Source organism: Sturnira hondurensis, unplaced genomic scaffold (genome assembly GCF_014824575.4).
Source record: "Sturnira hondurensis isolate 20B ecotype Veracruz unplaced genomic scaffold, ASM1482457v3 Scaffold0021632, whole genome shotgun sequence".
In the NCBI taxonomy this organism is placed as follows: Eukaryota; Metazoa; Chordata; class Mammalia; order Chiroptera; family Phyllostomidae; genus Sturnira; species Sturnira hondurensis.
Window position 1 is genome coordinate 3,213,244 of NW_028094263.1, and position 27,423 is coordinate 3,240,666.

Below are 27,423 nucleotides of genomic sequence, written 5' to 3' on the forward strand. Positions count from 1 at the left end.
CAGACCGTGATGACACCTGCCTAACCTAGTCTAAGAGTCAGGGAAGGCTAAACGCTGAGAAATAGCAGCGATACAGAGATCTGAGGAAGAATTCAGGATTTCAGAGATTATTGGCGATTTTGTGAAGTTCTGGTGAGAAACCTGGTAAGATTTAAAAACGCCAAGAATGTGAATTTCTGACCAGAAGTAGTTGATTTTTACGACCAAGCATCAATGGACTCGCTTATAAAAACAGACGTTCTAATTTCCTCGGTAACAGCGTTCAAACTACACTCCTCGACTAGTTGGTAGTTTAAAATCTAAAACTCCCTGAAACCCTCACTAATAGTGCCAGGCGGCGTAAGACGCGCGCAGCACGTCGGGTCTTGTAGTTTCCGATGGACTCCGAGTCCCATAGAGCAGCGCGACAGGTCGTCGCACCTGCGCAGAGCGGGCGGCGGGCCGCGCAGACTGCGAAGCTCTTTTGTTCGGCAGAGGGGAGGGCCGTTGTCTGGGGCCTGCGGGACGCCGCTTCAGTGAGGGGCTGGGTCGTCGCCACGGGCCTGTTGCTCTTCTGCGCGCCAGTCCTCCGGCCCGCTTGACGTGACCTGCCAGTAGCGCGTCACCGATTCCTCTCCTGCTCTTGGGCGCTGCTTTGAGGTGAAGAGTCTGCTAGAGGCGGGGAAGCGGCGGGAGGGGGTTTGGAGGGAGGCGAGCGGCGGCGGCGGCGGGATCCCCGGGCGGGTGCTGCCCGCCCGCCGCGGAGGCTGCGAGCGGGTCCGGCGCCCTGCCCGCGCCGCGCTTCCCGCCGCGCGCCTGAAGGATGGAGAGGGCGGGGCGGTGTATCCTGAGGAGGACGTTGTAGGGATTCGGGGTGGGCCCAGCCCTGGCGGGGCGCTCATTCGCGGCCGGGATGGACTCAGATAATGCTGTTGGCGTCGGGTGGGCGGCGGCGGGAGTGGGCTGGAGTGGAAAGTCTCGACTGTGGTTTGGCCAGGGGACAGGCTGGGTAGGCTTGGTGCTGGGACATGGGTGGGGAGGGCTCGCAACTTCCAGACCGAGGTTTAGAAATGTAACCGGAGAATTTGGTGTCTCGACGGGGCTCTCACAGGAATTTTGCTTGCAAGGCTAGGGAGGAAGGAGTAACTTCGAATAAGTTCCGTGAGGGTGCTGGGCAGCCCCAGGTGTGCTGCTGGGGGAACTCTGTTTCATAAATTGGGGAGGGGTTGGAAGGAGAAGCAGTTACCTTCGTGGCTTGGCTCCAGGGGAGGGAAGAGCTGTTCGTGTAGACAGAGCGGGACGTTCCGAGAGTCCCTTAAACAGTTCTGAGAGGTGGAGATAAAGGGGGAACCCTGGCTGCCCTTCATTCCTGAGGGTCCTTAAACAGCGGGGAGGCTGTAAAAATAATGTGTAAAGCAAGGACGGTCCGCGCTTTCTCCTTTCCAGGTTTTCTACTACCTTCATTCCATGACTCCTTCAAGAAGTTAAAAAGTCCCAAGTTCAGCGCCTGCTTTGATTCAGAATTAGTTTCATATGTTTTTATCTGGAATTGTTAAACTGTAGAAATGTGTAGATGAGTTAGTATTTAAAGAATTAAGTTAGATTTTGAGGGTTGTGGGAAATTGGGAGACAAAGAGGAAAAAGTTTATTAGATGGTGACGTTTTTTCCCTCTTGGGCTCTTCAGATTTTTGGCCCGCCTTTCCCTGTGGTTGAAAATTTTGAATACAAAGTGACTGCTACTTACTCCTTTTTCAAAACTTCATATGAAGGGTTTTTCATTAATTTGTGTTACATTCAAACATATATTGGTTTAAACCAATTGAACTGGAGTTTACTAAAAGACCAAATACACTATAACCTTTGGCCCAGAATAAATACCTTCCTGGGTTATGTTAGGATTCATGTCAGCCATTAGAAATCGTTCTAAAAGGCCCATGGTTTTGGAAAAGATGCGTGAATACACTTGGGGAAGCAGTGCTTGTGTTCTCTCGCAGGTGCTTGCAGACGTGTACGCAGAAAGTGGTATGATTGAAGGGCGCCTTGTTGGGATCAGTTGGCCCTTAATAAAGCTTTAGGGCACTTAACGGTCTTCAGTCATTTCTGATTTTCCCTGTTCTAACCCTCTGAAGGTCTAACAGATTTTCCATTAGACTTGATATATTTTTCACCTCATAGGTTATTTTTCTGAAGAGTTTTTGGAATAAAATGCTAACAGCTAGTTTATGGGCTTGCATAAGATGGGGCCATGCCTCTTGTTCATCCAAGCGTCTGGCACATAGTAAGCAGTTTAAATTGTTGAATGAATGGCTAGGGCCTTGAGATCCTTTCTGAGAAGTCCATGTGTTAGCAGGATGAGTTAACATGCAATTATGTAGTCAGTCTGCATGCCTTCAATTTACGACCTACGGCAGAGGAAAATTGTTGCTTGTCATAACCTCCGTTTTTGTTGTACTCACCTTGACATTAAATACAGAAAAGGTATGCAGATTGTGCAGATAACAACTTTAAGTACCTTAGGCAAGGACTAGGAAAAGCCCCAGGTTGTGGGTTTCAAAAGCAAGCTAGGTAGTTTGAATATCTTCTGTTTTAAAAGTATTTGAACAATCTTTTGTGCCCTTTGTATAGTTAAGTAAGTATTTCCCAGTGGTGAAATCTATTGGAAAATTGAATAGCCTTTCTAAAGTTAGCTGGAGAAGTTTTTTAAATATGGACAAAATCCAGGTTCTCTCTGTATTTGAATTTGATAACTTGTGTTAAATCTTTCCTACCTTTGGTCTTTATGATTTGCTGACCAAAAGGGATAACATAATTCGTCTGTAAAATTGTGCCTTTCTCTTTGAAATAGCTAACATATTGAAGATGATATGATACCTCATACCTGATAGAACTGTGGTATTTGACAGATTAATGTCAGTAATCTGGTTTCATTGTGTGATCTGTGAATGCTTTGGTCTCTGCTTTTAATTCCAACTTAGTCATAGTTCTGGTCTTTTTTCTTTTAAGAGTTTATTTATTTTCGGAGATCGGGGAATGGAGGGAGAAACAGAGAGAGAAACATCAATGTTTGGTTGCCTCTCACGTGGCCCCCACTGGGGACCTGGCCCACAACCCAGGCATGTGCCCTGGCGGGGAATCAAACTGACAACCCTTTGATTCCCAGCCTGCACTCAATCCACTGAGCTACACCAGCCAGGGCTAATTGTGGTCATTTTTATTTCACATTAAACTAAAAGATTTGCTTCGTATATGACCGTGGCTTCTCACCCCAAATCTATAGTTTCATCCATGTCAGCATACTGGGACGGGGTTAGCAGAGTTGCTGGACGCATCTCAGATGGTATTCTAATTTTATTCACACGCCAATATTTCAGTCCTCTATCCTGGGATTTGAAGTCAGGGATTCCTTTAAAAACAAAACACCTGTTCACTGGGTATGTGGCACAAGTTCTTGCTTTCTGCTCAGTCGAGTTATCCATTTGGAAAGCATTTGTCTCACAAACACCCACAGCTAACAGACTGAAAGCATTTAGAAACATGAATCAGGAAGACTACAAAAATATACTAAACATGCCTTCACCTGCCTTTTGAAGACCCATACGGAGTTGACAATGCTCAGCAAAGGTACTTCTTCCTTGTTTTCCGTTTAGGATGTGTAGGTCGGGTGTATCTTGTTGCTCATTCCCTAAAAAGCTGACAGCTTTGGACTTTTACTCCCTGGCGATCCGAGTCTAAGGCATTTATCCTTATTGCCCATGTAGGGTTCTACATCTTTCACAGGGCCAGACCTACCTTTGAGTGAAAACAGAAACAGAATGCTTTGCGAACTGCAAGGAAAAGTGAAACGATGTGTGGGCTTTGTGGAAGAACAGCATGTAAGCTGGGTCTGGAAGGATGGGTAGGGTTTTGAGTGCTGGTCTGGGACAGGTGTGCACTTCTAAATAACGAGCCAGGCCAGGCAGGGAGGAACGTACAGCCTACAATCAGGTGGTAGCTTTCTGTTTTGACTGCAGTGTAGGAATTGTGCGGGAAGTAGGAGTGTAGAATGATAGGAACCAAAGGGTGTTAGATGTTAAAACATTGTGGAGTTCGGACTTTAAGGAGGAAGGGAAGAGGCCTTGGAGAAGATTTTGTAGCAGTTACCTACAACCTTCCCATTCAGTCTGATCCCGCCCAAACTGGTTCATGCTCCATCTACCTCAGACACGCCTCATTGCGTTTGTTCACAGCAGTTCCTTGAGCCAAATTGCCTTCCTCTTATCCACCTTTTCAAATAAATGCTCTTGGAGTTTGGCTGCAGTCCCAACTTTCAAAACCTTCCCTAATTACCCCGGCCATTTATTCCTCCAAGTCCTGTAGTGCTTTTGTGGTTACTTATTATTGTGTATATTTCTTTTGTTAATTATCACATATACTTGTCCTTTTTCCTACTGAAATGAACTTCAACTTTACCACCTTTTTATGTGTTATCTTTCAGTCCTGGCTCTGTGTCTTACTGTTGGGGGACTATGGGAAATTGTCTTTACTTTAGTAAGCCTCTATCTACACATTTGTGTAATGGACTTATTACAAGGATTGAATTAAGTGCCTTTATGTGCTGTTAAGTATTCAATCAGGGTTAGTTATTGTTGTGTCATAATCACTTACCCTTGAGGGATTCTCCAAAGTTTGTACTTCTGTGTGTTCTCATATTCCGCTAGCCTGACCAGACAGCTCTGTTTGCCTGGGTCTGAGAGGGTTCCTGTACTGTGGATTTTCCTTGACCTAACCAGGGTGAGTTAGTCACCCTATATTCCACCCAGGTTCTTAGAAAAAAAAATCCTCACCTAAGGACGTGCTTGTTTGATTTTAGAGAGAGAAGAACAAAGGGAGGGAGAGAGAAGAAGGGAAACATTGATCGGTTGCCTTGTTCATGCCTAGACCAGGGACCAAATCCGTAACCTAGGCACATGCCCTACCTGGGATTGAAGCTGTGAGCTTTTTTGTTTTATGGGAGGATGCTCCAACCAACTGAGCCATACCAGCCAGAGCTTGATTTGTTTTGTTTTTTAAGAATTTTTTAACTCACTTTTTTTTTTGAGATTTTTACCTATTGCCTGACTAGCATGGCTCAGTGGATTGAGCGCCAGCCTGCAAACCAAAGGGTCACTGGTTTGATTCCCAGTCAGGACACATACCTGGGTTGCAGACCAGGTTTCTAGCAGTGGGTGCGTGAGAGGCAACCACATATTGATGTTTCTCTCCCTCTCTTTCTCCCTCCTTTCCCTCTCTAAAAAATAAATAAATAAAATCTTTTTTAAAGGAATACAAATTCCAGGAGACCAGGGATTTTGCCTGTCATAGTCACCCTGTTTTTTAGCCCCGATCACATACTAGGTGCCCAATAGGTAATTGTTAAATGAGTGGATACTGTAGGAACATGTTCATAGGAAGAGTTAACCAAACCTAGTCTGGGGCTTCGGAAAAGCTTCTGACAGTGACATTTTGGCTAAGGAACAATTGGTCAAGTAAAGACTGGTGTTGCAAAAGGCAAGGTGATGGTGATTAATAGGTTAGGTGCAGTGGCCTTCAGCTCAAATGTTCACAGATAACATGAAGAGATCTGCATTTTTACTTTTATTTTATTTGTTTGTTTATTTATTTTTAAATATATTTTATTGATTATGTCATTACAGTTGTCCTATTTCCCCCCTTCATTCCCCTCCACCCTGCACACACCCTCCCCCACCATTTTCCCCCTTTAGTTTATGTCCATATGTCTCAAGTTCTTTAGATTCTGTATTTCCCATACTATTCTTGCTCTCCCCCCATCTATTTTCTACCTACCGTCTATGCTACTTATTGTTTGTACCTTCTCCTCCCACTCCCCTGTTGCTAACCCACCATGTGTTCTTCATTTCTATGGTTCTGCTCCTGATCTAGCTGTCCTCTTAGTTTGCTTTTGTTTTAGGTTTGGTTGTTAATAACTGAGTTTGCTGTCCTTTCACTGTTCATATTTTTTATCTTCTTTTTCTTAGATAAGTCCCTTTAACATTTCATACAATAAGGGCTTGGTGATGATGAACTCTTTGAATTTGACCTTATCTGAGAAGCACTTTCTCTGTTCTTCCATTCTAAATGAAAGCTTTGCTGGATAGGGCAATATTGGTTGTAGGTCTTTGGATTTCATGACTTGGAATACTTCTTTCCAGCCCCTTCTTGCCTGTAAGGTCTCTTTTGAGAAATCCAGTGACAGTCTGATGGGAACTCCTTTGTAGGTGACTATCCCCTTATCTCTTGCTGCTTCTAGAATTCTCTCCTTCATTTTAATCTTGGCTAATGTAATTCTGATGTGCCTTGGTGTGTTCCTTCTTGGGTCCAACTTCTTTGGGACTCTCTGAGCTTCCTGGATTTCCTGGAAGTCTATTTCCTTTGCCAGACTGGGGAAGTTCTCCTTTATTATTTGTTCAAATAAGTTTTCCACTTGCGGCTGTTCCTTTTCCCCTTCTGGTACCCCTATAGTTCGGATGTTGGAACGTTTAAAGATGTCCTGGAGGTTCCTAAGCCTCTCCTCATTTTTTTGAATTCTTGTTACTTCATATTTTTCTGTTTGGTCATTTTTTTCTTCCTTCTGGTCCACTCCGCTGCTTTCCGCCCCTGGGGCCTGTGCAGTCTGTCTCACTGCTCGCTCCTTCACAGGTTTATCTGCGTGAGAATGTGTGACCGAGGTCAGCCAGCCACCCTGCACCCTTGCTGGTTCTGCCATTGCTACCCCGCACTTGGGATCCGTCCACGGCTACCTGGGTGCCTGGGTTGGGGGATCTTTCCTGCCTGACCTGCTCTGCTGCTGTCTCTGCCCCTCTTACTGGTCCAGTTGAACGGTTTGTTGTTGGACTTCCGTATAGTTCAATTTTCTGTGTTTTGGCTGCGTTTTTGTTTACTAAAGCTTTGTTGTCTTTAAACTTGGTTGTGGGAGAAGGCACAGTGTTTCCACCTACGCCTCCATCTTGGTGGAAGTCCCCATTTATTTATTTATTTTTGTTTTAATGTGCGGTTGCCTCTTGCACACCCTCCACTGGGGACCTGTGGTCCACAACCCAGGCATGTGCTCTGACTGGGAATTGAACCAGCAACTCTTTGGTTTTCAGGCTGGCACTCAGTCCACTGAGACACACCAGCCAAGGTGAGATCTGCATTTTTAAAACAATGTCTAGTGTTAGGAATGAATTGAGGTAGGAGTCATCCAGGCAAGAGGTGATGGTGATTTGGAATAGATGATAGTAGTGGGACTAGGAAAATGTCTGAACTGAAAGATATTTAAGATAACAATCAGTAGAATTTAGTGAGAAACTAGATCCATGGAGGATAGATGAGGAGAAGTCAAGGGTGATTGTCATGTTTTTGTCTTGAACTCAGTAAAGCTATATGAACTCTGAAAAAGACCATTGTTCATTTAATTGTGTTACTGGCTTTTTAAAAAGTTAATATGTAGCTTCGCACAGTAGCAGTATCATAGCCAATGAGGTTTATCCGAGGCACAGTTATAGCTAATTGAAAACTTTCCCAAAAATGTATATGTAAAATCTGAGCCTGAAGTCCTAACCTCTGAAGTTTATTAAAGACCTTCTTTACCATATAGATCATCAAAACTGTCTTGAGTTTTGACAAAGGTCTTCAGAGAGCTTAAAATTCTTTTTGCAAATGAATTATTTTACTGCCCTTGCTGGTGTAGCTCAGCGGATTGAGCATGAACCTGGGAACCAAAGGGTCCCGATATGAATCCTAGTCAGGACATATGCCTGGGTTGCGGGCCTGGTCCCCACTGGGGGCATGCGAGAGGCAACCACACATTGATGTTTCTCTCCCTCTCTTTCTCCTTCCCTTTCCCTCTAAAAATAAAAGAAGAAAATATTAAGAAACTTGGAGGATACTTGAAGCAGTACTCTTTCGATTTCATTGTAAGTGCAAAAAATATCTAAGATTAAATGATGTTGAATGTGATGAGGTTTTTAAAAAGATTTTATTTATTTGTTTTTAGGGAGGAGAAGGGAGGTAGAAAGAGAGGAAAAGGGACATCAGTGTGTGGTCGCTTCTCGTGCACCCCCTACTGAGGACACGGTCCACAGCCCAGGCATGTGCCCTGACTGGGAATTGAACCAGCAACCCTTTGGTTTGCAGGCCAGCACTCAATCCACTGAGCCACACCAGCCAGGGCAAGATTTTTGTTTTCAAGAACATCAATTTTTTTATTGCTCTAGCCTTATGCTAAATTTTATGGAGAAAGTAAATGTTCACTTGCCTTTTAGCTAACTATGAGAATTGATTCATATCTGCAATAATGTGTGTAAATGCACCTGAAGAATGTAGTTCTTGCCAGCCCTGTTACAGCAGTGGCTTTTATCCAAGAATGTGCATCAGGCCACCTAAGGAGACTTGAAATTCAGATGGCATGGTCAAAGCAACATTGATTGCAATAATGAAAAATTGGAGACAACCCAAATTTTTGTCACCAGGTCAATGGGTAGAGTATAGTGTGTCTGTACAGTAGCACTTCTGTGCAGGTGTTAAGAATGGAGATTTTTTTTTGGAACAATGAAAAAGTACATTATATAAAAAGGCAAGTTGTAGAACTGTGATATCTCTTTTCACAAATGTATATCTGTGTTAGTTTATATATAAAATAACAAAAACAAGCTTTGACAGGTTCTGAGCCAGGGAACTTTGATTTCCCTTTATTCAATATTTTTGTAATTGAATGTGAATACATGTATTATATCATAATTAGAAAAAGTTTAAAGCCCTGGCTGGGTTAGCTCAGTGGGTTGAGCGCAGGCTTGTAAACCAAAGGGTCAGGTTTGATTCCCAGTCAGGGCACATGCTTTGTCTGCGGGGCAGGGAGCACTTGAGAGGCAACCACACATTGATGTTTCTCTCCCTCTCTTTCTCCTTCCCTTGCCCTCTCTCTAAAAATAAATAAATAAAGTCTTTAAAAAGAAAAAGAAAAACAATTTTAAAATAATATACCCTACATTCTTATTCATTGGATCTCAGCATTTGTATTTAAAACTCCGTAGGTGATTCTGATGCTATTGTAGGTGAAAGTTATTTACTCAAGGCCTGCTTTCCTGTGAATCTTCTCTTGGTAGAGATAGTCACCTCACCTGCTAACATTCTAAAGTATCACCTTAGACACATATGGTTTGCTTTGGTTTGGTTTGCTTTGGTTTGGTTTGGTTTCAGAGGTCTGCAGGTGTTACCTTGTCCTCACATCTGGAGTTTGATCCTTCAAGGTGGCAAGAAATCAGTATGGATATTCCTGGGGTGGCCCTTTATAATTCATGTGTCTGATGGATCAGAAGCCTATGTCCACATTATCTTTCCAGGTCTTTCTCATACCCTTTCACAGTAACAACTACTCAAAATAAAATGCCCAATCTTGCCCTGGCTGGTGTAGCTCAGTGGATTGAGCATGGGCCTGTGAAGCAAAAGGTCACTGGTTCAATTCCCAGTCAGGGCACATGCGTGGGTTGCAGACCAGGTCCCCAGTGGGGGACACATGAGAGGCAACCACACATTGATATTTCTCTCCCACTTTTTCTCCTTGTCCTCTCTCTCTCTAAAAATAAATAAACATTTAAAAAAAATAAAATAAAAGGCCTAATCTTGTGTCCGATCCTTTACTGCCTTCTACCTTCAATTAGCATTGCCCCTCCTTCCCATTTTCTATCTCCTAACATAAGAAGTGAAGGATGTGTGAAGAGAATTGCAACAGTCCTTTCCTTCTTCTCTTAAAGAGTTGAGGTCCTTGAAAGGTGGCTCAGTTTGGAGAGTATCATCTTGACACACCAAGGTTGTGGGATCCACCCCCAGGAGGGCGTGTAGAAGAAACAACCCTCTTCTCTCCCTGTCTTCCTGTCTCTAAAATCAACTTTTTTTTTTTACACCTCTCCATGCAGGGACTGAACTTGCAACCTAGGCATGTGCCCTGAACAGGAACCAAACTGGTGACAAAGATGCCCGGTCAACTGAGGCACACTCATCATGCCTAAAATAAATGTTTTAAAAAGCTGTGAGTTCACAGCTCTTGCTTCAGGTTTATACCATTCCAGGATTCATTGAGACACTATAGATGTATTTTGGTTTCTTTAAATTGGCATTTTTCTCAGTAGCTGTCTCTCAAGACTACTTGCAAGTTGTTTAACTTCAAAAATTCTGCCCCATGTAGCATTTGTCAATTTAAAAGACTCGGAAGCCTTCTGGGCACTAAAAACAAAAGCTTTGTTACTGCTTGCTGATTTAATTAACAATAAGTACCTTCATATACCAGCAACCAATTAAAATTTGGTGTTTTTGTTTTTTTAAAGAGGGATATCTCCCAAGGTCTTTTCTGAAAGAAAATCATTGTCCGTCATTTCCTTATTTACTGGTGACATTGCAGTGAAAAGATCCATCTCAAGAGCCCTCTCTGTCCTTTTCCTCTCGCAGCCTGAGGGAATGCTCCCTGTGTTGCCAGCTACTAGTTCTGTGTGTGCGGCAGGGCCACTTAGCCCCACTTGGCTAGGAGAGGTCCTTACTGCAGTGTTATGCTCTTGGTTCATTGTGTGACCTTAGATGATTTATTTTACATAAATCTTTTCTGTGGTTCATGAGGAATCAATAACATTTGAATGGCCTGTTTTAAGGGGTGGTTTCTGTTTTAGGATCAAATAAGATATGTAGTAGCACTTTATAAACTGTAAAGTGCAATACAAATGTAAAGTAGTGTTTTTCTAGGCATCTTAAAATGTGGCAGACCCCGTAAATATTTAGGTCAAAGTGACAGCATCTTTTTTTTTTTTAAAAGATTTTATTTATCTTTAGTGGGGAAGGAGAAGGAGAGAAACATCAATGTATGGTTGCCTTTTGTGGGTCCCCTGCTGGGAGTTGGCCTGCAGGGAACCAGCCTGCAACCCAGGTATGTGCCCTGACTGGGAATCGAACCTCAATCCTCTGGTTCGCAGGCCCGTGCTCAATCCACTGAGCTACACCAGCCAGGGCAAAGTGACAGCATCTTATTTAACTAGTTTTTTTTTTTAATTTTTTATTGATTTCAGAAAAGGGGAGTAATGGAGAAACTCAATTTGTTGTCCCACTTATTTATGCATTCATAAATATGCAACCTTGGGGTGGAGTGATGCTACACCCAGCTAATCTACCTACCCAGGCAGGGCTTAACGAAATGTTTTGTCTGCAACTTCATAAGCTTTAAGGAAACTTGTCCAAGGATTAAGATTTCTAAATTAATCTAGAATTATTGCCCTTGTGTACACCTCTTGTGACATTCTTTCGTATATTTTAACCCTTTGTTAAAAAATGGTACTTTTGCCCTGGGTGGTGTGGTTCAGTGGGTTGAGCACTGGCCTTCAAACTTAAAGATTGCAAGGTTCAAATCCCAAGCAGGGCACAAGCCTGGGTTACAGTACAGGCTAGGTGCACTCCCCTACCACTGTTGGGCGTTGGGGGTGCAAGAGGCAACCAATTAACATTTCTTTCACACATCAATGTTTATCTCCCTTTCTTCCTCCCTCTCTTCTCTTTAAAAATAAATAAATAAAATCTTTAAAAACAAAGAAAATAGTACTTTTGATATCGTGATTTGGTTGCTGGGATGCTTGGAGAGAGTGGCAAAGAGTGTTGGCCCAAGGCAATTTTCCATTTTGCTGCTACACTGATCTGCATTACTTTGAAGTTTCCTTGCCAAGCAATTCCTACTGTGAGCTCTCCTTAGATCTCTCTCTGCTGGTGTTTAGAGACTGCTATCATCAGGTAGAGGCAATTCCTCTTGAAATAACCCATTTGGAGATTGCATGAGAATAACTGGCCTGTCATAATATTTAAGGGGGGCTCTTAGCTCTTCCGAAGTACTAGATTCTATAGGAAGAATGAGTTGCATATTTAGTCTACTTCTCTACTGATTTTGAAAACAGCTTATTCAGGACCCTGGAGAATTACTTAAAAACCCGGGGGAACTCACATTGGGTAGCCTGGCTGAGAATCTCCAATATAAAGAAGAATCCAGTCTCTGAAGGCCGATGCTGGGATGAGCCAGTTAAGAAAGTTCAGAGAGAAGTCAAGAGTCTGTTTTCTGCATTTTTTTTCTTCTTTTTATTTTTAAGATTTTATTGATTTGTTTATCTTTAGAGAAGGAGAGAGGGAGAGAAACATCAATGTATGGTTGCCTTTCGTGCGCCTCCTGCTGGGAGTTGGCCTGCAGGGAGCCGCCCTGCAACCCAGGCATGTGCCCTGACTGGGAATCGAACCACGATCCTCTGGTTTGCAGGCCTGTACTCACATTTTTTACTTCTTATTTGAGTTGTTCTTAGGACAGTGATTTAAGCTACAACCAAGAGGTCCTTTCCCCAATTGGGGCAATTTTCTTTACTTAACCTAAAGGATTTTTTTATTATTCTTTTCTATGACCGCTACTCCTTGGGGCATGCTAATGATAGGGGAGGAGAGGCCTACAGGAGCTGGCAATGAGTCAGAAGCTCTCCTGACCCTTTTGAGTCATACATTAGAGGGGCAGTATGCAATGCTATTTCTTTTTCTTTTTTAGGATAGGTCTTGTTATTTGTTAAATTAACTTTATTGGGCCTTGGCTGGTGTAGCTCAGTGGACTGAGCATGGGCCTGTGAAGCAAAGGGTCACCGGTTCGATGCCTGGTCAGGGCACATGCCTGGGTTGCAGGCCAGGTCCCCAGTGAGGGACACATGAGAGGCAACCACACATTGATGTTTCTCTCCCACTCTTATTCCTTCCCTTCCCCTCGCCCTAAAAAATGTAATAAAATATATTTTTAAAAATAACTTTATTGGGGTAACTGGTTAATGACATTACATAATTTTTAGGTGTACTAGATTGTAAATCGATGTCTCTATACTGTATTGTGTGTGCCCCACCCGAAATCTAGTTTCCTTCCTTTACCTTGTAAATGAAGTGCTGTATCTTTTTGTAAGACAATTAAAGCTATCAATGTAGATAACACTGAGCCTTAAATAGCTCTGAATTTTGAAACCATAGTAAGGGTTATTAGGGGACAGTTACTGTTTTTGGACCATTTGTATAACCCATTGTTTTCCTTCCGTCGATTGAGAACGGGAATGTCTTATAATTTTTTAAAGGTTTTATTTACTTATTTTTAGAGAGAGATGAAGGGAAGGAGAAAGGGAGGGAGGGAAACATCAATGTGTGGCTGTCTCTGGAACACCCCCTACTGGGGACCTGGCCTACAACCCAGGTATGTGCCCTGACTGGGAATCGAACCATGACCTTTTGGTTCGAAGCCCAAGCTCAATCCATTGAGCTATACCAGCCAGGTGTCTTACAATTTTTAAGTACAAATTAATGTAGGAGGTTGTATAACCCTTTGTCGTCTAAAGGTGATCGTCAGTTTACTTTTCCCTGCATTTTTTAAACTAAAGACTGACCATGAATCTTGCCACCCCTTCGGCCACCAGTGAAAAGAAGAAGCAATGAAGGAGTAGCGCTTATCCATCAGAAAAGTTAGATTTTTCTTTTTTAAAAAATATATTTTATTGATTATGCTATTACAGTTGTCGCATTCCCCCTTCATTCCCCTCCACCCTGCACACCCTCTCCCACCCACATTCCCCCCTTTTAGTTCATGTCCATGTGTCGTACTTATAAGTTCTTTACCATCTACATTTCCCATACTATTCTTGCCCTCCCACTGTCTATTTTCTACATACTGTCTATGCTACTTATTCTCTGTACCTTTTCCCCCTCTCTCCTCCTCCCACTCCCCTAGATTTTTCTTTACTCATAAAACAACACGTCATATGGCAGTCAGAATTCTGGAAACCTGGAAGGGTCTCCCTTTGGAAGCACAGCCTCTGAGTCAGAGGCATGATAAAGTTAGAGATTGCATTCGATCCAGTGATTAGTCTGTTCAGGAACTGAAGGAAAGGAAGACTCCTGGCACTTTCTCTAAAAGGTAGAGGATTTGGGGAGAGGCAAGGAAAGTCTTCAGTATGTAAATGGAAAGAAAGGGGTGGGGGTAGCTTGGGAGTTGCCATAGGCCACACTAAAAGCATCTCAGAAAATACTGGTTTTATGTCACTCTGCAAAAGTTCAGAATACATTTAGGAGGAGGGGTGTCTGCATTTTTTCTAACCAGATATTAAACTCCAGGAAAGGAGGGACCATTTCTTCTACTGAATCTCTGGTATCCAGCAATGTTGAGAATTTTCTAATAGCCAGACATGCTTGTTCTTTCTTTAAGTCGGCATTTCTCCTTTATGCAGACATAGAGATATCTGAGTGTAAGTAAGCCTGAGCATCTGTAGATACTATAACTGGTTCGTAATAACAATCCTGACTTCTGTGAAATTTGTTATATTTTTTGTTATATTCATATAGTCTATAGATAGAGTATTTCTGAAATACATTCTATTTACACAGTCCAGTTTAAAGTATTTTGAAGAGTTTCTACTTAGACTTTTCACAAGAATACTAGAACAATCACTTTAACCCAAAATTGGCAGTCTTTAAAAATTTTTTATTGTATATTTTTATGTTACCTTTTAGTTCCTTATACACCCTCCCCCTCCCCCCAGTAATCACCACTGTTGTTCATGTCCACAAGTCCTTTTTTCTTTTTGCTCCATCCCTCCACCCACTAACCTCCCCTCTCCGTCACTACCTGTCACCCTGCTCTCCATCTATGGGTCTGTCCCCATTAATTGGCACTGACTTAAATTCACACATGGTAGTAACTCCTTTCTTTTTTTTCTTTAAGATTTTATTTATTAATTTATCTTTAGAGGGTAAGGAGAGAGGGAGAGAAACATCAATGTATGGTTGCCTTTCATGCGTCCCCTGCTGGAGGCTGGCCTGCAGGGAACCAGCCTGCAACCCAGGCATGTGCCCTGACTGGGAATCAAACCGCGATTCCCTGGCTCGCAGGCCTGTGCTCAATCCACTGAGCTACACCAGCCAGGGCAGTAACTCCTTTCTTGTTTGGATCATCTGCCACACTCTTAATTCTTTCTATCTCATTCTTGGCAACTGAACCATCAATTTGTAGATTTTGGCCAATTTTGTAGATAATTTTAGTTGTGTTGGTATCTTATGGTGCCACCTACTGACACAAATTGGTAAACATAAGGCTTTAAGCCTACCAGCAGTCAAAGTTGTATGATAACAAGAAACTTGGTGAATTGTAAATTAAATTGTAGCATTCAGAAAAGACTGCATAAAGAACCTTAAGGGGACTCAAAAGAAGAGGGTTTTGCCCTGGCCAGGTAGCTTGTTTGTTTAGTGGGTTGTCCCATTTTCAAAGGTTGTGGGTTTGATCCCCCATCCGTGGCACATAGAAGAATCAAGTGGTGAATACATAAATAAGTGGAATGAGTCATTGTTTTTTCTCTCTCTCCCCACCCCCAATTCCTCTCATTGTTTTTAGAGAGAAGAGAAGGGAGAGAGGGAAACATCAATGTGTGGTTGCCTGTTGTGTGCTCCACACACACTGGGGACCTGCCTACAACCCCAAGTATATGTCCCAATCGGAAATCAAACTGCCAACCCCTTGGTTTGCAGTCCACTGAGGCACACCAGCCAGGGCACCGAATTCTAAATCAGTAAATTAAAAAATTGGTTTTTAGCCCTGGCTGGTGTAGCTCAGTGGATTGAGCACGGGCCTGGGAACCACACGATCAAGGTTCAGTTCCCAGTCAGGGCCCATGCCTGGGTTGCATGCAGGCCAGTTCCCAGCAGGGGACTCACGAGAGGCAACCATACATTGATATTCCTCTCCTTCTCTCCTTCCCTTCCCCTCTAAAGATAAATAAATAAAGTCTTTTTAAAATTTGTTTTTTAAAAGAGAAGATCTTTTAATATTACGGAAGAATGGGTTATAGGCATTCAAAGAGAAAATTAAACTAGATGTTCAATAAATAGAACAAGCTATTTCCCACAGTAAAAAGTCAGGTCTTGTCCTGGCTGGTATAGCTCAGTGGATTGAGCACAGGCCTGGGGAACTCACAAGAGGCAACCATACATTGATATTTCTTTCCCTCTCCTCTCTCCTTTCCTTCCCCTCTCTCCTTTCCTTCCCTTCTAAAGATAAATAAAATCTTGTAAAAAAAAAAAAGTCAGGTCTGGTACTATAATGAAATGGAAAACACAATAGGAGGAAGTATGGGGCAGCGGAGTTTGGGGGATTTTTTTGTGTGTGTATGTACACATATTTGAAATATATACATTATTTCTCAGAGGATTTTCTTTCAATCCAACATTAATATTTTAGATACCCTGCTTTAGAGTTAAAGGGCTATTGGCAGCTTTTTAACTTAGAATACATGTAAAAGTTTTAAGTGGCTATGCAAGAGTAAAGAAGTTTTGCTGTGAGATTAGTTAGGGCTGCTTTATGAACTAGCTTTCTAGGCGAGTAATTTCCTTGTGTGTTGAAGATGGACAGGCATAGCACTTAAATAAGCAGTGTACACTATTGGAGTCATCTGCGATGGCCCTGCTCTTCTTACCATCCATATATTTGCCTAACCAATAAGAGTATGCCCTTACATCCTTTATATTTTCACTTTTTTATATTTTAGCAGCGTCACCTTTTATACTAGAAAGCTGGCGGGCACTATGGGGAAAAAACAAAACAAGAAGAAAGTGGAGGAGGTGCTAGAAGAGGAGGAAGAGGAATATGTGGTGGAAAAAGTTCTCGACCGTCGAGTGGTGAAGGGCAAAGTGGAGTACCTCCTCAAGTGGAAGGGGTTCTCGGAGTAAGTTCACTGACGTGGGGAAATCCATTCCTTTAGGGACCAACCTTTTCTTAGGAATCTAGTAATGTGCCAGGCCTAGGGTGCTCTGATGGCTACAGTGATTCAGGCCTGGCCTTTGTGGCTTATGGTCTAGCTGTGGAAACGATCCATGTGTATAAAGTGCTGTAATACAAGACAGTGATTTCAGAGAGCAATTTTGCCTGTGGCTTTAGAACAATCCAAATTTGCAAAGAGAAAGTAATTTTCCTTTGAAAGAGGCAACTTTTTGAACTTTAAATTTGTATTGGAAAACTCCCCCATCCCACCAAGAGGTTTGAACTTTGCCCAGTGTTTGGTCTTGGGCAAAACCTAGTCACTCATTGTCAGCTCTTCTTTTCCAAGGACACCGGCTTTTGTCCTTTTGTGCATCTCCTTTGTGTGAGTGTGCTAACTTTGAGTGGAAAGTGACTCACTGTGCCCTCTCATTTCAGTGAGGACAACACGTGGGAGCCAGAAGAGAACCTGGATTGCCCCGACCTCATTGCTGAGTTTCTACAGTCACAGAAAACAGCACATGAGACAGATAAATCAGAAGGAGGCAAGCGCAAAGCCGATTCTGATTCTGAAGATAAAGGAGAGGAGAGCAAACCAAAGAAGAAGAAAGAAGAGGTAAGGGTAGGGGTAAGAATTGGTACTAGCCAGAATTTTTACTGCTTTCAGAGAGGCTGAAGACAGATAATTTTAGCACTTTTGTTCTTCTGCTCTAGAAGAAAAACACATTTTCGTTTTGTTTTTCGGTTTTTGTTTTTAATTTATTTTTAGAGAGAGAAGAGAGGGAGAGAAACATTGATCGGTTATGCCCCCAACTGGGGACCTGGCCTGAAACCCAGGGCATGTGCCCTGACTGGGAATCAGCTGTTGACCTTTTGATTTGTAGAATGACGCAAATCAAAAGGTGGTGTGTGACGCCACTGAGCCACACCAGTCCGGGCTCTACTGCTTTTTAAATATCAGCAGTCATCTCTCAGTCCTTCTGGAATCTTAGATAGGCTAATATTTACAAAGGATTTGGGGGCTCACTGTTCTCAAAAAGCCATGTAATCTACATTTATTTTATTTGAAGGTTCAAGAAAAATTCATTTCTCTTAGTAGATAGTTTTCAATATTTCAGTCATTATAGGTTTGAGGTAGCCATTTTAATTTATTCTCAGTACCTTAAAGTAAGTTGTCTTTTGAGAGTGAAGAAACATTTGTGAACATTAGGTTGCTTGAGGTGTGTGTCCCTTTATATGTGGGGACACCTCAGGCATTTCAGACCTTGATGGGATAATCATTCAATGATTCTAAAAGGCCTGTGACCATGGTATTGGTGAGATATTGGCAAAAAGAGTTTGAATGCATGGATCAGATAAACAGGAGTGATTTCAATCTGCATAACTGTCTCACATCGTTAAAATCGTTCAATTCCTCTGGTTTTTGCAGTCAGAAAAGCCACGGGGCTTTGCCCGGGGTTTGGAGCCAGAGAGGATTATTGGAGCTACAGACTCCAGTGGAGAACTCATGTTCCTGATGAAATGGTGAGTCTGCCAGTGGCTCTGTGTGGTGGTGTTTTCTTCTCCCGTTTGTTCCATACCAGAGAAAGGAGCTGGACCTTCGAAATTCCAGTCACCCAAGTGTGAAATCTTTAAGATGCCATAGTCCTTCGATAGTGACCCTCGGCCTGACTGCCAACCTGGACTCATGATTTACAGGTAGGGGCCCTTAGGATTTTCAGATCTTTGACCATTTTTTTAGGAGGTGGGAGAAAATCCAGAATGGAGAGGGTATGGGGAGGAATCACATTTCACTTTTCTAAGTGAAAGGAAAAAATGTGAAATGTGATTGAACTACCCTCCCCTTCTACCACCTCCTTAATAAAGATTGGGCTGGCCCCAGGCTCAGAAATTCTTTTAACTTCTCTGAATTAGGAAAGAATTTCTGTAGCTCTTGCTTTGTTCATAATCAGTAGATTCTTTATAATTTGTGCAGATTTAACAATTCTAGGATCAGCCAGCAGGGGGCAGCAAGACCTCTTTCCTATATACTGAGCACAGAGCAAGCCTACTTTTTTTCTCCATTAAATACAAACACCAATGATAGTAATACCCCATGAAACAGTTTAATGGAAGCAGTTGTCTTGAGAATCTTAAGAACTGTAATTAAGCCAAAACTATATAATCTCCCACTCTCTCTAAAAGGAAGGTGCTTTTTTGCTTATTGAAAATTCTTGTACTTTTTCCTCCTCTAGTGGTTCTCAGTCATTGTTAAAATATAAATTAGGAGTGAATAGTTCTAAGCCTTTGCTTATGAAGACAGAACTGTAGGTACTCTGTCCTTTTGTGAGTCTAGAACCTTCTCTGAAATTCATGTGTACCACTTCCTCTTTTTTAGAAGGTGGCCAGAGGGGCCTAACCTAAACACCACAGAAAGCCTGGGTCACCACTAGCTCAACCTCTGTCTTCTTTCTTCCTGTGCGTTCCCTAGATGTTTACTGAATCTGACCTTTTAGCTGATTTGTTGCTACCTTGTAGAAGAAGAGGTTTTGTTTTAAGGTGCTGCATTTGAGGGGGAAGAATTGATTCCAGGAGCTATGTGCTCCAACTAGAATATACTTTCTCTGTCTGCACTTGACCAGTTTGAGTTACAGTAGCGTCTCTGTATTGCTTAAGATTATACATCTTTGGTTGACTTACTGCTGTGTGTAAGGGTTATCATTGAATATACCTGTACAGGTTAAGATTGATGTTGATTATAAAACCAAGTTCCTGTTGAAGTTATTTTCCTAGGGAGTAAGAGATACTTGTCCATTTCCAAAAATAGCAAAAATTCCTGTGCCATAAAATGACTGAACTTACCTCTGAGTGTGTTAATGAATTGTCGGCAAAGGGCAAACTGCTTCGGGTTCCAATATTGTTATACTCCTTTCCCTTCCATTCTCTTAAGTCAGTTGTCCAGAAATATACCGTAGCAGCTTCTCTTTGGTTTCATGCAGCTGTGTGGCTTTGGTTTATCTGTTGCTGGTTTTCTGGAACCTTTGACTGATGCCTTGTTAGAGATCCTATCGTGTATCTGCTGCCTGCCCTATATTACTACTGCTTCTACCTAGGTCATTTGCAGTGACCTGAAGATAGAGCTTAGTCCTTTGTCCCTTGTAATATGGATGCGATTTTCAAATTTTGAGAATATTTTACAATTTAGAAAACTAGAGAGAATTGTATAATAATGCATTTTCTGCCAACCCTGTTGAAGAACCGTTTCAAAGCACCTGGGAGGTGTGGCATACCTCCGTGAGCTTGGCCACCTGCACTGGTTCTGACCGGTGGCATATCGGTATTCAGTGTTATCCAGCATGGTAGGAAAAGCTATTACAAAGCCAAGATCTCTCCACAGGCTCTTAGCAGCTGGCATTTGGTTTTTGAAAGAGTGTGGTAGTCTCTTTCCTTCCCCCGGAATACAAGAGTCTTTGGGAGGGGCTTTCCCAAAGTTGGCAGAAACTGTGATAGTTAGATCACCTACCTACCTTTTGACAAAGATAACCCACAGGGGGATTTTAACAGGAGATCTATAAGGATGTCACTTAACTAAAAGCTGACAGTAAATGCTGCTTGGGCCATGTTAGTACCCTTCCTTAGTTTATGCTTCTGGAATTAATATTTTTAAAGCTCTTTCCCTTGGATGATCCAAGTTGGGAGACCACTAGCGCCTGGTCTCAAAGTCTCTCTGTGCTTTGTTCTGCAGGAAAAACTCTGATGAGGCTGACCTGGTCCCAGCCAAGGAAGCCAATGTCAAGTGCCCCCAGGTTGTCATATCCTTCTATGAGGAAAGGCTGACGTGGCATTCCTACCCCTCGGAGGATGATGATAAAAAAGATGACAAGAATTAACTCTCCTGAGTACCACCCCCTGTCACATCTGACTGTGGGTTCAAGTGGGGAGGGGAAGGAGTTCTACTTGTCTTGACACCATAGAGGTGGCTTGAGAAGATGTCCTTTGAAGAGCCAGTATAGTTTCTGTGCCCTACCTACAGCAGCCCAAGTGCTTTAAAGCCGTTCCATGCTGTATAGTTTGCACACCCATCCATCCGAGTGGAGGGGAAGGAGGATAAGTGTTTCAAGGCAGCCCATTCTGCACTGTGCCGAGTAAAGCAAAGGGCCTTCTATGAAGGACAGAACTTGCAGAACTGGTGTGTGGGAGAGCAGAAAGATACTGTAGATCTTCAAAGAGCATCTCCACAACCCACAGCCTTCTTCCCAATAGTGTTAACTGCATTTTTACAGCGTAGCATGTGTGTAGTTTTTGACTATTACTGGTGTATTACTTGGGGGTGGGAGGGATGGGGCGGGAAGGAAGGGAGATGGGTAGGATTGTTTTTGTTAAAATTTGGGGCCATGGGGAAATGGTAAAACAATGGAGAGAACAAACAATGATTTGGTTCTGTGTCCAGAATATTTTATCTTTTGAAAAAATGTCGTTGCCAATTTAATTGAGACTGTAAGAGACTGTTTAAAAGCTGTGAATGCCTGAAACTTAACAAGCCAAGGTGTTCCCTGCCTGAACTTAATGCTCTCCCATCAAAGGACTAAGCGAGTTGATAAGTTACCAAAGCTGCCATTTTAGGGATGGAAACTGGTTGAGAAGGGAAAGTCTTTTATTGGAGCCTATACAATAGGCAGATCATTTTGTCTTAGAGGTGCTAATTCTTGAAATTGACAAGACGGCCCTTTCTTTTCCAGTTATAATGCTATAATTAATAGCTTGTCCATCCAAGTTACTGGCTGAGGTATTTGGGGAGGGGAAGAGGTGACTTAGGAGACATGAGCATTAAGAGAAAGAACCATGCTCTTAGGGTAGAAAACTCTCAGAGCCTCTTTGTTTTTCGAACTTTAGACTCTGAAACCATTGATGGCAGGGTTTAGTCACTGACAGCACAAGTTCACTGAATCACTTCAAGAGTTGGATTATTTCAACAGCCCTGGTCTCAGGAGAAGATTGAACTTTCATACTGGGGCAGTGGTTCACTTTAAACACATACACATACACACACACACACACACACACACACACACACACACAACTTTTTTAATCCTAAGAATTAACTAATACCCAAAATGCTGTCTTGGCTCATGAGATCCATCAATTCTTGACATCATCCAGACCTGCATCTAGAACTTCACTGTAAAATTTTTAGGCATGTGTTAGGTTTCTGTGAAAACTTTGTTTTAAATGTAAACTTCATACCACACTGTCAGTTTTTGTCTTAATAAAACTATATAGATTTATAATCCTTGATTTGTCTTAAGTCTTGCCAGAAGCCCTCTTTGCCTTTTATTGCCTGACAGGTTTACTGTTGGAAACAACTTCCACACTTGGATGGTTCTGTTTCTAGAATACTGGAGGTTTGAGATTCTGGCACCTGGCCTGAATCTTTGAGTGGTCTTACCACATTGAGTAAATATTTTTTGAGCATTTATATTGATGCGGAGACTGTAAATATTGTCACATCATTCTGTGTTCATATTACTCAAAGGTTTTTTGTTGAGTGTTCTCTGGCCTGATGATAGCATTTCCAAATTACATGTTTGGAAACATGGGGTTTTGAGTTAGGTTTAGATTTCAGCTTATGTATTTCATAGATTTGCGTAACCTTAGCTAAAGTCAGCTTCCCAGAATTTTCAGGATTTGGCCTTGGATCTGATACTGAATTAAAATGTCATCTATAACCTTAATGTTGCTTTCTGCCTATAATTCTAGAACCAAAATGGGACTAGACGCTGGTCATTTATAAAAACAGAAGGTGGGATTTCCACTGAGATCAAATCAGTGTAACAATTCAGATCTACTCTTTAGTACAAAGCATATAAGTAAACTGATGTGTTGGTACTTTATTCCAGAAGCCTCCTAGGAGTTTGGGGAGACATAAATATGATGGAGCTGGAAGGCTTTTTCTGTGCAGAGGTCTGAGTGTGTCTTTGTAATTGGCAGCAGCCGAGCAGTCAGTGGCTAGATAAGAGAGTGAGGTGGGGTGGGCAGTGGTGTTCTGGTTCTGTTCTGCATCATAAGATGCACTGACATCAGCCTTCAGCCTTGGTAAGTGTCCAGAATGACATTGCTATTCAGCTATAGCCTTCACCTTTGGAGCCTACTTCATAGTCATTTCTGGATTCCTGAACTCTTATAAGACCAGATCATTCTCTCCAGGAAAGACACTGAAACTGATCATATATACAGTGGAAATTGATGTGGAGATATTCACAGTTTTATCTTTAAAAGCCAATGTTTCACATTTCTGGATTCAAGTTTTTGTTTTTAATTTATTGGTTTGAGAGAGAGATCAACTTGCCTTTCTACCCCTTCGTGCATTCATTGGTTCATTCTTGTATGTGCCCTGGCTGGGCTTCAGACCCGCACCCTTGGTGTGTCGGGACAGTGCTGTAACCAGCTGAGCTGCCCTACCTGGTCAGGGCTAGATTCAAGGTTTAAGAATAAATTTTTCTCCCATGATTATTGAAGCCACAAATGTGTGCAGAAATGTTAGAAATGAAAAATGCACATAGGCATAAGAAATCTCAAGTCCCTTTCATAAAGCATGCGGAGAGCAATTCTTCAGGTGGTGCAAAACATGTTTTTTGGATGGCCTTGGTGAAACGGCATCATCATAGACCTCTTGCCCAGGAGTTCATGAGGAGATAGGTTACAGCCTTAGTTACTATTACAAAAGAGCGAGCTCAGTAATTTGGTGACAGCATCATTATTAGCGGTGTCTTACACTGGCAGAGCCTATCAGAAAAAGAAAAGAAAAATACCTTGCTCTTCCACTGTCTTCAGTTGAGTTTCAAGTTAGCACAGTAAATGGCCAATATAATGCCCACAGGAGTACTATGGAATAATTATTTCTGCTTTTCAGTGTCATTTGAAAGTTTTGACTAGCAATTTTAACTAATTTTTAATAATAGAGTGTTTAAGTATATACTATCAAATATAATCTTATATGCCGGAACTCTCACTCAGCTCAATCTGATTTTAGCCCATGGCCATTGGTGTTTGGCCATGTGTGCTCAGCACATTTTTATAGTCTGTGGCCTGTGGCATTGGGAGTGTGTGTTATAAAATAATCACTTCCCTCATACAGAAAGGGAAACTGATAGAGGAAATTGCTACTCCAAAATGATTTGGTAGTGTGCTTGTTTTGGCAGCCCATGTACAAAATAATTTGGTGGGACTGGAACTCTGAAATTCAAATTTTTTGCAGTGGCACCAGATCCTGAATTGTGTGTGGAGCTGGGTTCTGTTTGAAATCAAATTAATCTGATCAGGTTATCTGATTGTTATTAGTGTTAGTTTGATCTGCAAGTTGAATCTTTTTATGAGGATGTTCTTATTTAAAAATTTAGACCTGACCTGGCTGGCATAGCTCAGTGGATTGAGCACAGGCCTGTGAACCAAAGGATCGCGGTTTGATTCCCAGTGAGGGCACATGCCTGGGTTGCAGGCCAGTTCCCAGCAGGGGACGCACCAGAGGCCACCATACATTGATATTTCTCTCCCTCCTTCCCTTCCCCTCTAAAGATAAATAAAATCTTTAAAAAAATTTAGACCTGATAGGACTGAATTAAGTCCAGACTCAGTGTTTTCCCTCCTCTAGAATTTGAAATACTGGTATCACTACCATGCCAGCATTCAGCTTAGTAAAGGAAGGAGTCCTGGCTTCACCAGGGGCACCCTGGTGTTCTGGCGTGTGAATAAGGAAGTTGGATAGAGCTTAAACGATCCCCAGACAACTATCATTCTCTGATCTGTATGTACATCACCCTTGGTTTGACCACCCTGCACTGAGGTTTTCTCCAAAAGTTACTGCTTTCCTAGCCAGTGTGTTCAAGTTGCTCATCTCTTTTATGAGTGACTTTTAATTAACCTTGGCCTTGAGAGCTTCCTGCTAAATATTGAAAGCAAATGAAATCTGAAATGAAACCATCTGCAGGAATGAAAAAGCATAGTTGGTCCTGCTCTGTGGGAGTGAGTAGAGTAGGACAGTTAGTTGACCCTTGAACAACACGGGTTGGGACACTGATACCCCTCCCCCATGCAGTTGAAATCCACAAGTAACCTGGCTACTGAAAACCAGTAGGTCAGTAGCCTACTGTTGACCAGAAGCCTCACCAATAATACTAAGTCAATTAACACATATTTTATGTACTATGTGTTACATAACTGTATCCTTAAAGTTATTTTTGAAATCATAAAAGAAAATACAGTTACAGTATTTTTTAAAATCCACATGTGGACCTGTGTGATTCACACACATTGTTCAAGGGTCAACTGTAATCTGTGTCTAAGGCTTTTTTCTGCCCTTAGGCCATTGAGGTAGCAGAGCTTCAAGGTAAAGTTGAAACATTGTTATAATATATGCTGACAATTCAGTTCTATAGTTTTTCTTTATTTTAAATAGCTTGTGTTCTCCCATCCAAGTACTAACCAGGCCCGACCCTGCTTAGCTTCCGAGATCAGACGAGATTGGGTGCATTGAGGGTGGTATGGCCATAGACTTAAATACCTTGTGTTAAAACACTCAGTAGCAAGTCTGGGTCTGCACTGTGACCTTGTTGGTTTGCATGGTGGTGACACACCAACGCCACTCTCTACCCCACATGTCCTATTTGACTTGGACCAGTCCTGCCCTGTTTACAGTTTGCATAGCCTGGGGTCAAGTTGGGCAGTTCTGGGGCCTGGCTCTGGGACAGGGCAGAGCACCAACTCTGGTCGTCTTCTGTGTCTCCCCATGTGAACTGAACCAGGTTTTGTTTCCTTGGTTGAAATAGCATCTGGAATGAAGTAACAAAATACTGTGCAGCCTATCTCTTCCAGTCTGCAGTTAGTTAGACTGGGAAAGGACCAACTTTAAGACTAACACCAATATTTTTGTGTACTCAAAAAGGGAAACAAGTTTCTACCCAGCTGGTTTTGAAAACACACTTTAGGTGTATAGGGACCTCCCAAGGTCCCATACTCTCCTTGGGAGACAACTTGTGTGCTGGCTTCTGTTTCTCAACTAATTCAGGCAGATGTGAATGAACTTTCAAAGAATCCCTGGACAGAACAAGGACTAGAATTCAAATCAGGTGTTAAGGTCCCATATATTCCCCAGAGTCCCTGCATGTTCCACGATGAAGTCAGAACTAGAAACAAGGAGGATCACAGACTTCTGTGTAAGAAAGGTGAGAGGGTCACTGTTCTTGGCACACTGACAAAATATCGAATCGAGTCAGGGGTCTTTGGGTCCTTATCCACTTCCCAGATGAATCCGTGGTAGGAAAACAGGGCTTAACCACGTACAATAATCAAGCACATGGGTTTTGCTAGAGAATTTCGACACTTGGCTGGGAAAATGACTTCCAGAGAGACATTGGTCTGGTACTTCTATTTGTATATAGATAGCATTAAGGAAATTAGGTTAAGGGATTTTTTAAACTTCTGGTTGGATGTGCCTTGAAACTACTCAGTCTGAGCTTCTAAGCTATTGCTCTAGGTCAGTGCCTGCTGGATGTGATGTAGGAGACTGGAGGGTGGTGGGCTTTTGTTTTGCCTGCAAGACACTTGTTTTTTCAGCTATTTGCAAAAGAAACCTGTAGAGCAGCAAAACCTGATATAACCCAGGGCTGTAAAAGTGGGGACTATAGCACCCTGAAGATGACAGGTCCTTTGGAAAGTAACTGCTAGATCACCAGCTGTTTGACTAGTTTCTGTTTAATTTTCCCTAGAAAGTGCAGGGAGTCACCCAGAGCCAGACACTGGCTCTAGATCACTATAGCGCTCCCTCCACCCCCTTCATTGGTAAGATCTGTGCAGGGCAAATTTTAAAACAGTGGGTCTCTTTCCATCTTCTTGCATGAATTAAGATGTATGGAAAATTAATTTGAATGAAGCCCAGGACTGCTGAGGTCAAGACAAAGCAAACTTACCCCCACCCTAGCAGGCACACTGAAGTTTGGTCCTTAGTTAAGGATCAAAGACTGTTCATATCCATTTCCTTGCCAACCCTACAATCTCTTCTCACTTCCTGTCTTGGGCGTAACAGCTCTTTCACAGACCTTGAGTCCTCATATCTCCCTGCCAGAAAAAAATTTGAAGATGAACACCAACTCCACCTGCCAGTAGCAAAAGAGGCCAGCTCCACAGCAGTGCTGACCAACTTGGCTCAGAGCCCCAGCTGATCAGCAGTGTGATCTCAGACACAACTGTCTGTGCCTCTCTCACAAGGGGACATGGGAGAGGGGCATGAGGAAATACTTTGAGAGCAGAGGCAACACTAGCAAAGGGGGGGGGGTTTCACTTGAAAAATCTTTACATCAATTAAACTAAAAAAATAAGTTGCAAAACAAGATAAAATGTATAGCCTAATGCTATATGAAACAGACCGAAGTACCTACACAGTTCTAGAAGGGACACAAAAACATTACTCTCTGAATTTTGTCAGTTTCCTCATATATATTATTTATCATCATGAAGTAGTTTTTCCAATTTTTATAGTTTTTTTTTCCTTTAAGAGTCTTGGTTTTATGTGGCTGACAAATACTAATTTCTAATTAGGGAAGAGCTTGTTTTTATATGACCAAATATTTCCAACTAGAGATGAGGGGAGAGCCATTATAAACAAATTTAAGAA

The 27,423-nt window shown here is 42.3% G+C and overlaps 1 protein-coding gene across 1 annotated transcript; it reads left to right on the plus strand.

Moving 5' to 3' along the window:
- Positions 1-429: 429 nt before the first annotated feature.
- CBX1 (chromobox 1) lies at positions 430-22,489 on the plus strand. The gene is made up of 5 exons (XM_037033226.1): positions 430-639; positions 16,570-16,746; positions 17,217-17,394; positions 18,208-18,302; positions 20,503-22,489. The coding sequence occupies exons 2-5, from the start codon at positions 16,607-16,609 to the stop codon at positions 20,645-20,647; spliced, it is 558 nt and encodes a 185-aa protein (XP_036889121.1). The 5' UTR covers positions 430-639; positions 16,570-16,606; the 3' UTR covers positions 20,648-22,489.
- The last annotated feature ends 4,934 nt before the right edge of the window (positions 22,490-27,423 follow it).

What these genes read in the sequence shown, in the direction of transcription:
- CBX1 (XM_037033226.1), top strand. Translation starts at nt 16,607, where the DNA reads ATGGGGAAAAAACAAAACAAGAAGAAAGTGGAGGAGGTGCTAGAAGAG. An exon ending in AAGTGGAAGGGGTTCTCGGA is followed by an intron (nt 16,747 to 17,216) that starts GTAAGTTCACTG and finishes CTCTCATTTCAG; the next exon opens with TGAGGACAACACGTGGGAGC. An exon ending in CAAAGAAGAAGAAAGAAGAG is followed by an intron (nt 17,395 to 18,207) that starts GTAAGGGTAGGG and finishes TGGTTTTTGCAG; the next exon opens with TCAGAAAAGCCACGGGGCTT.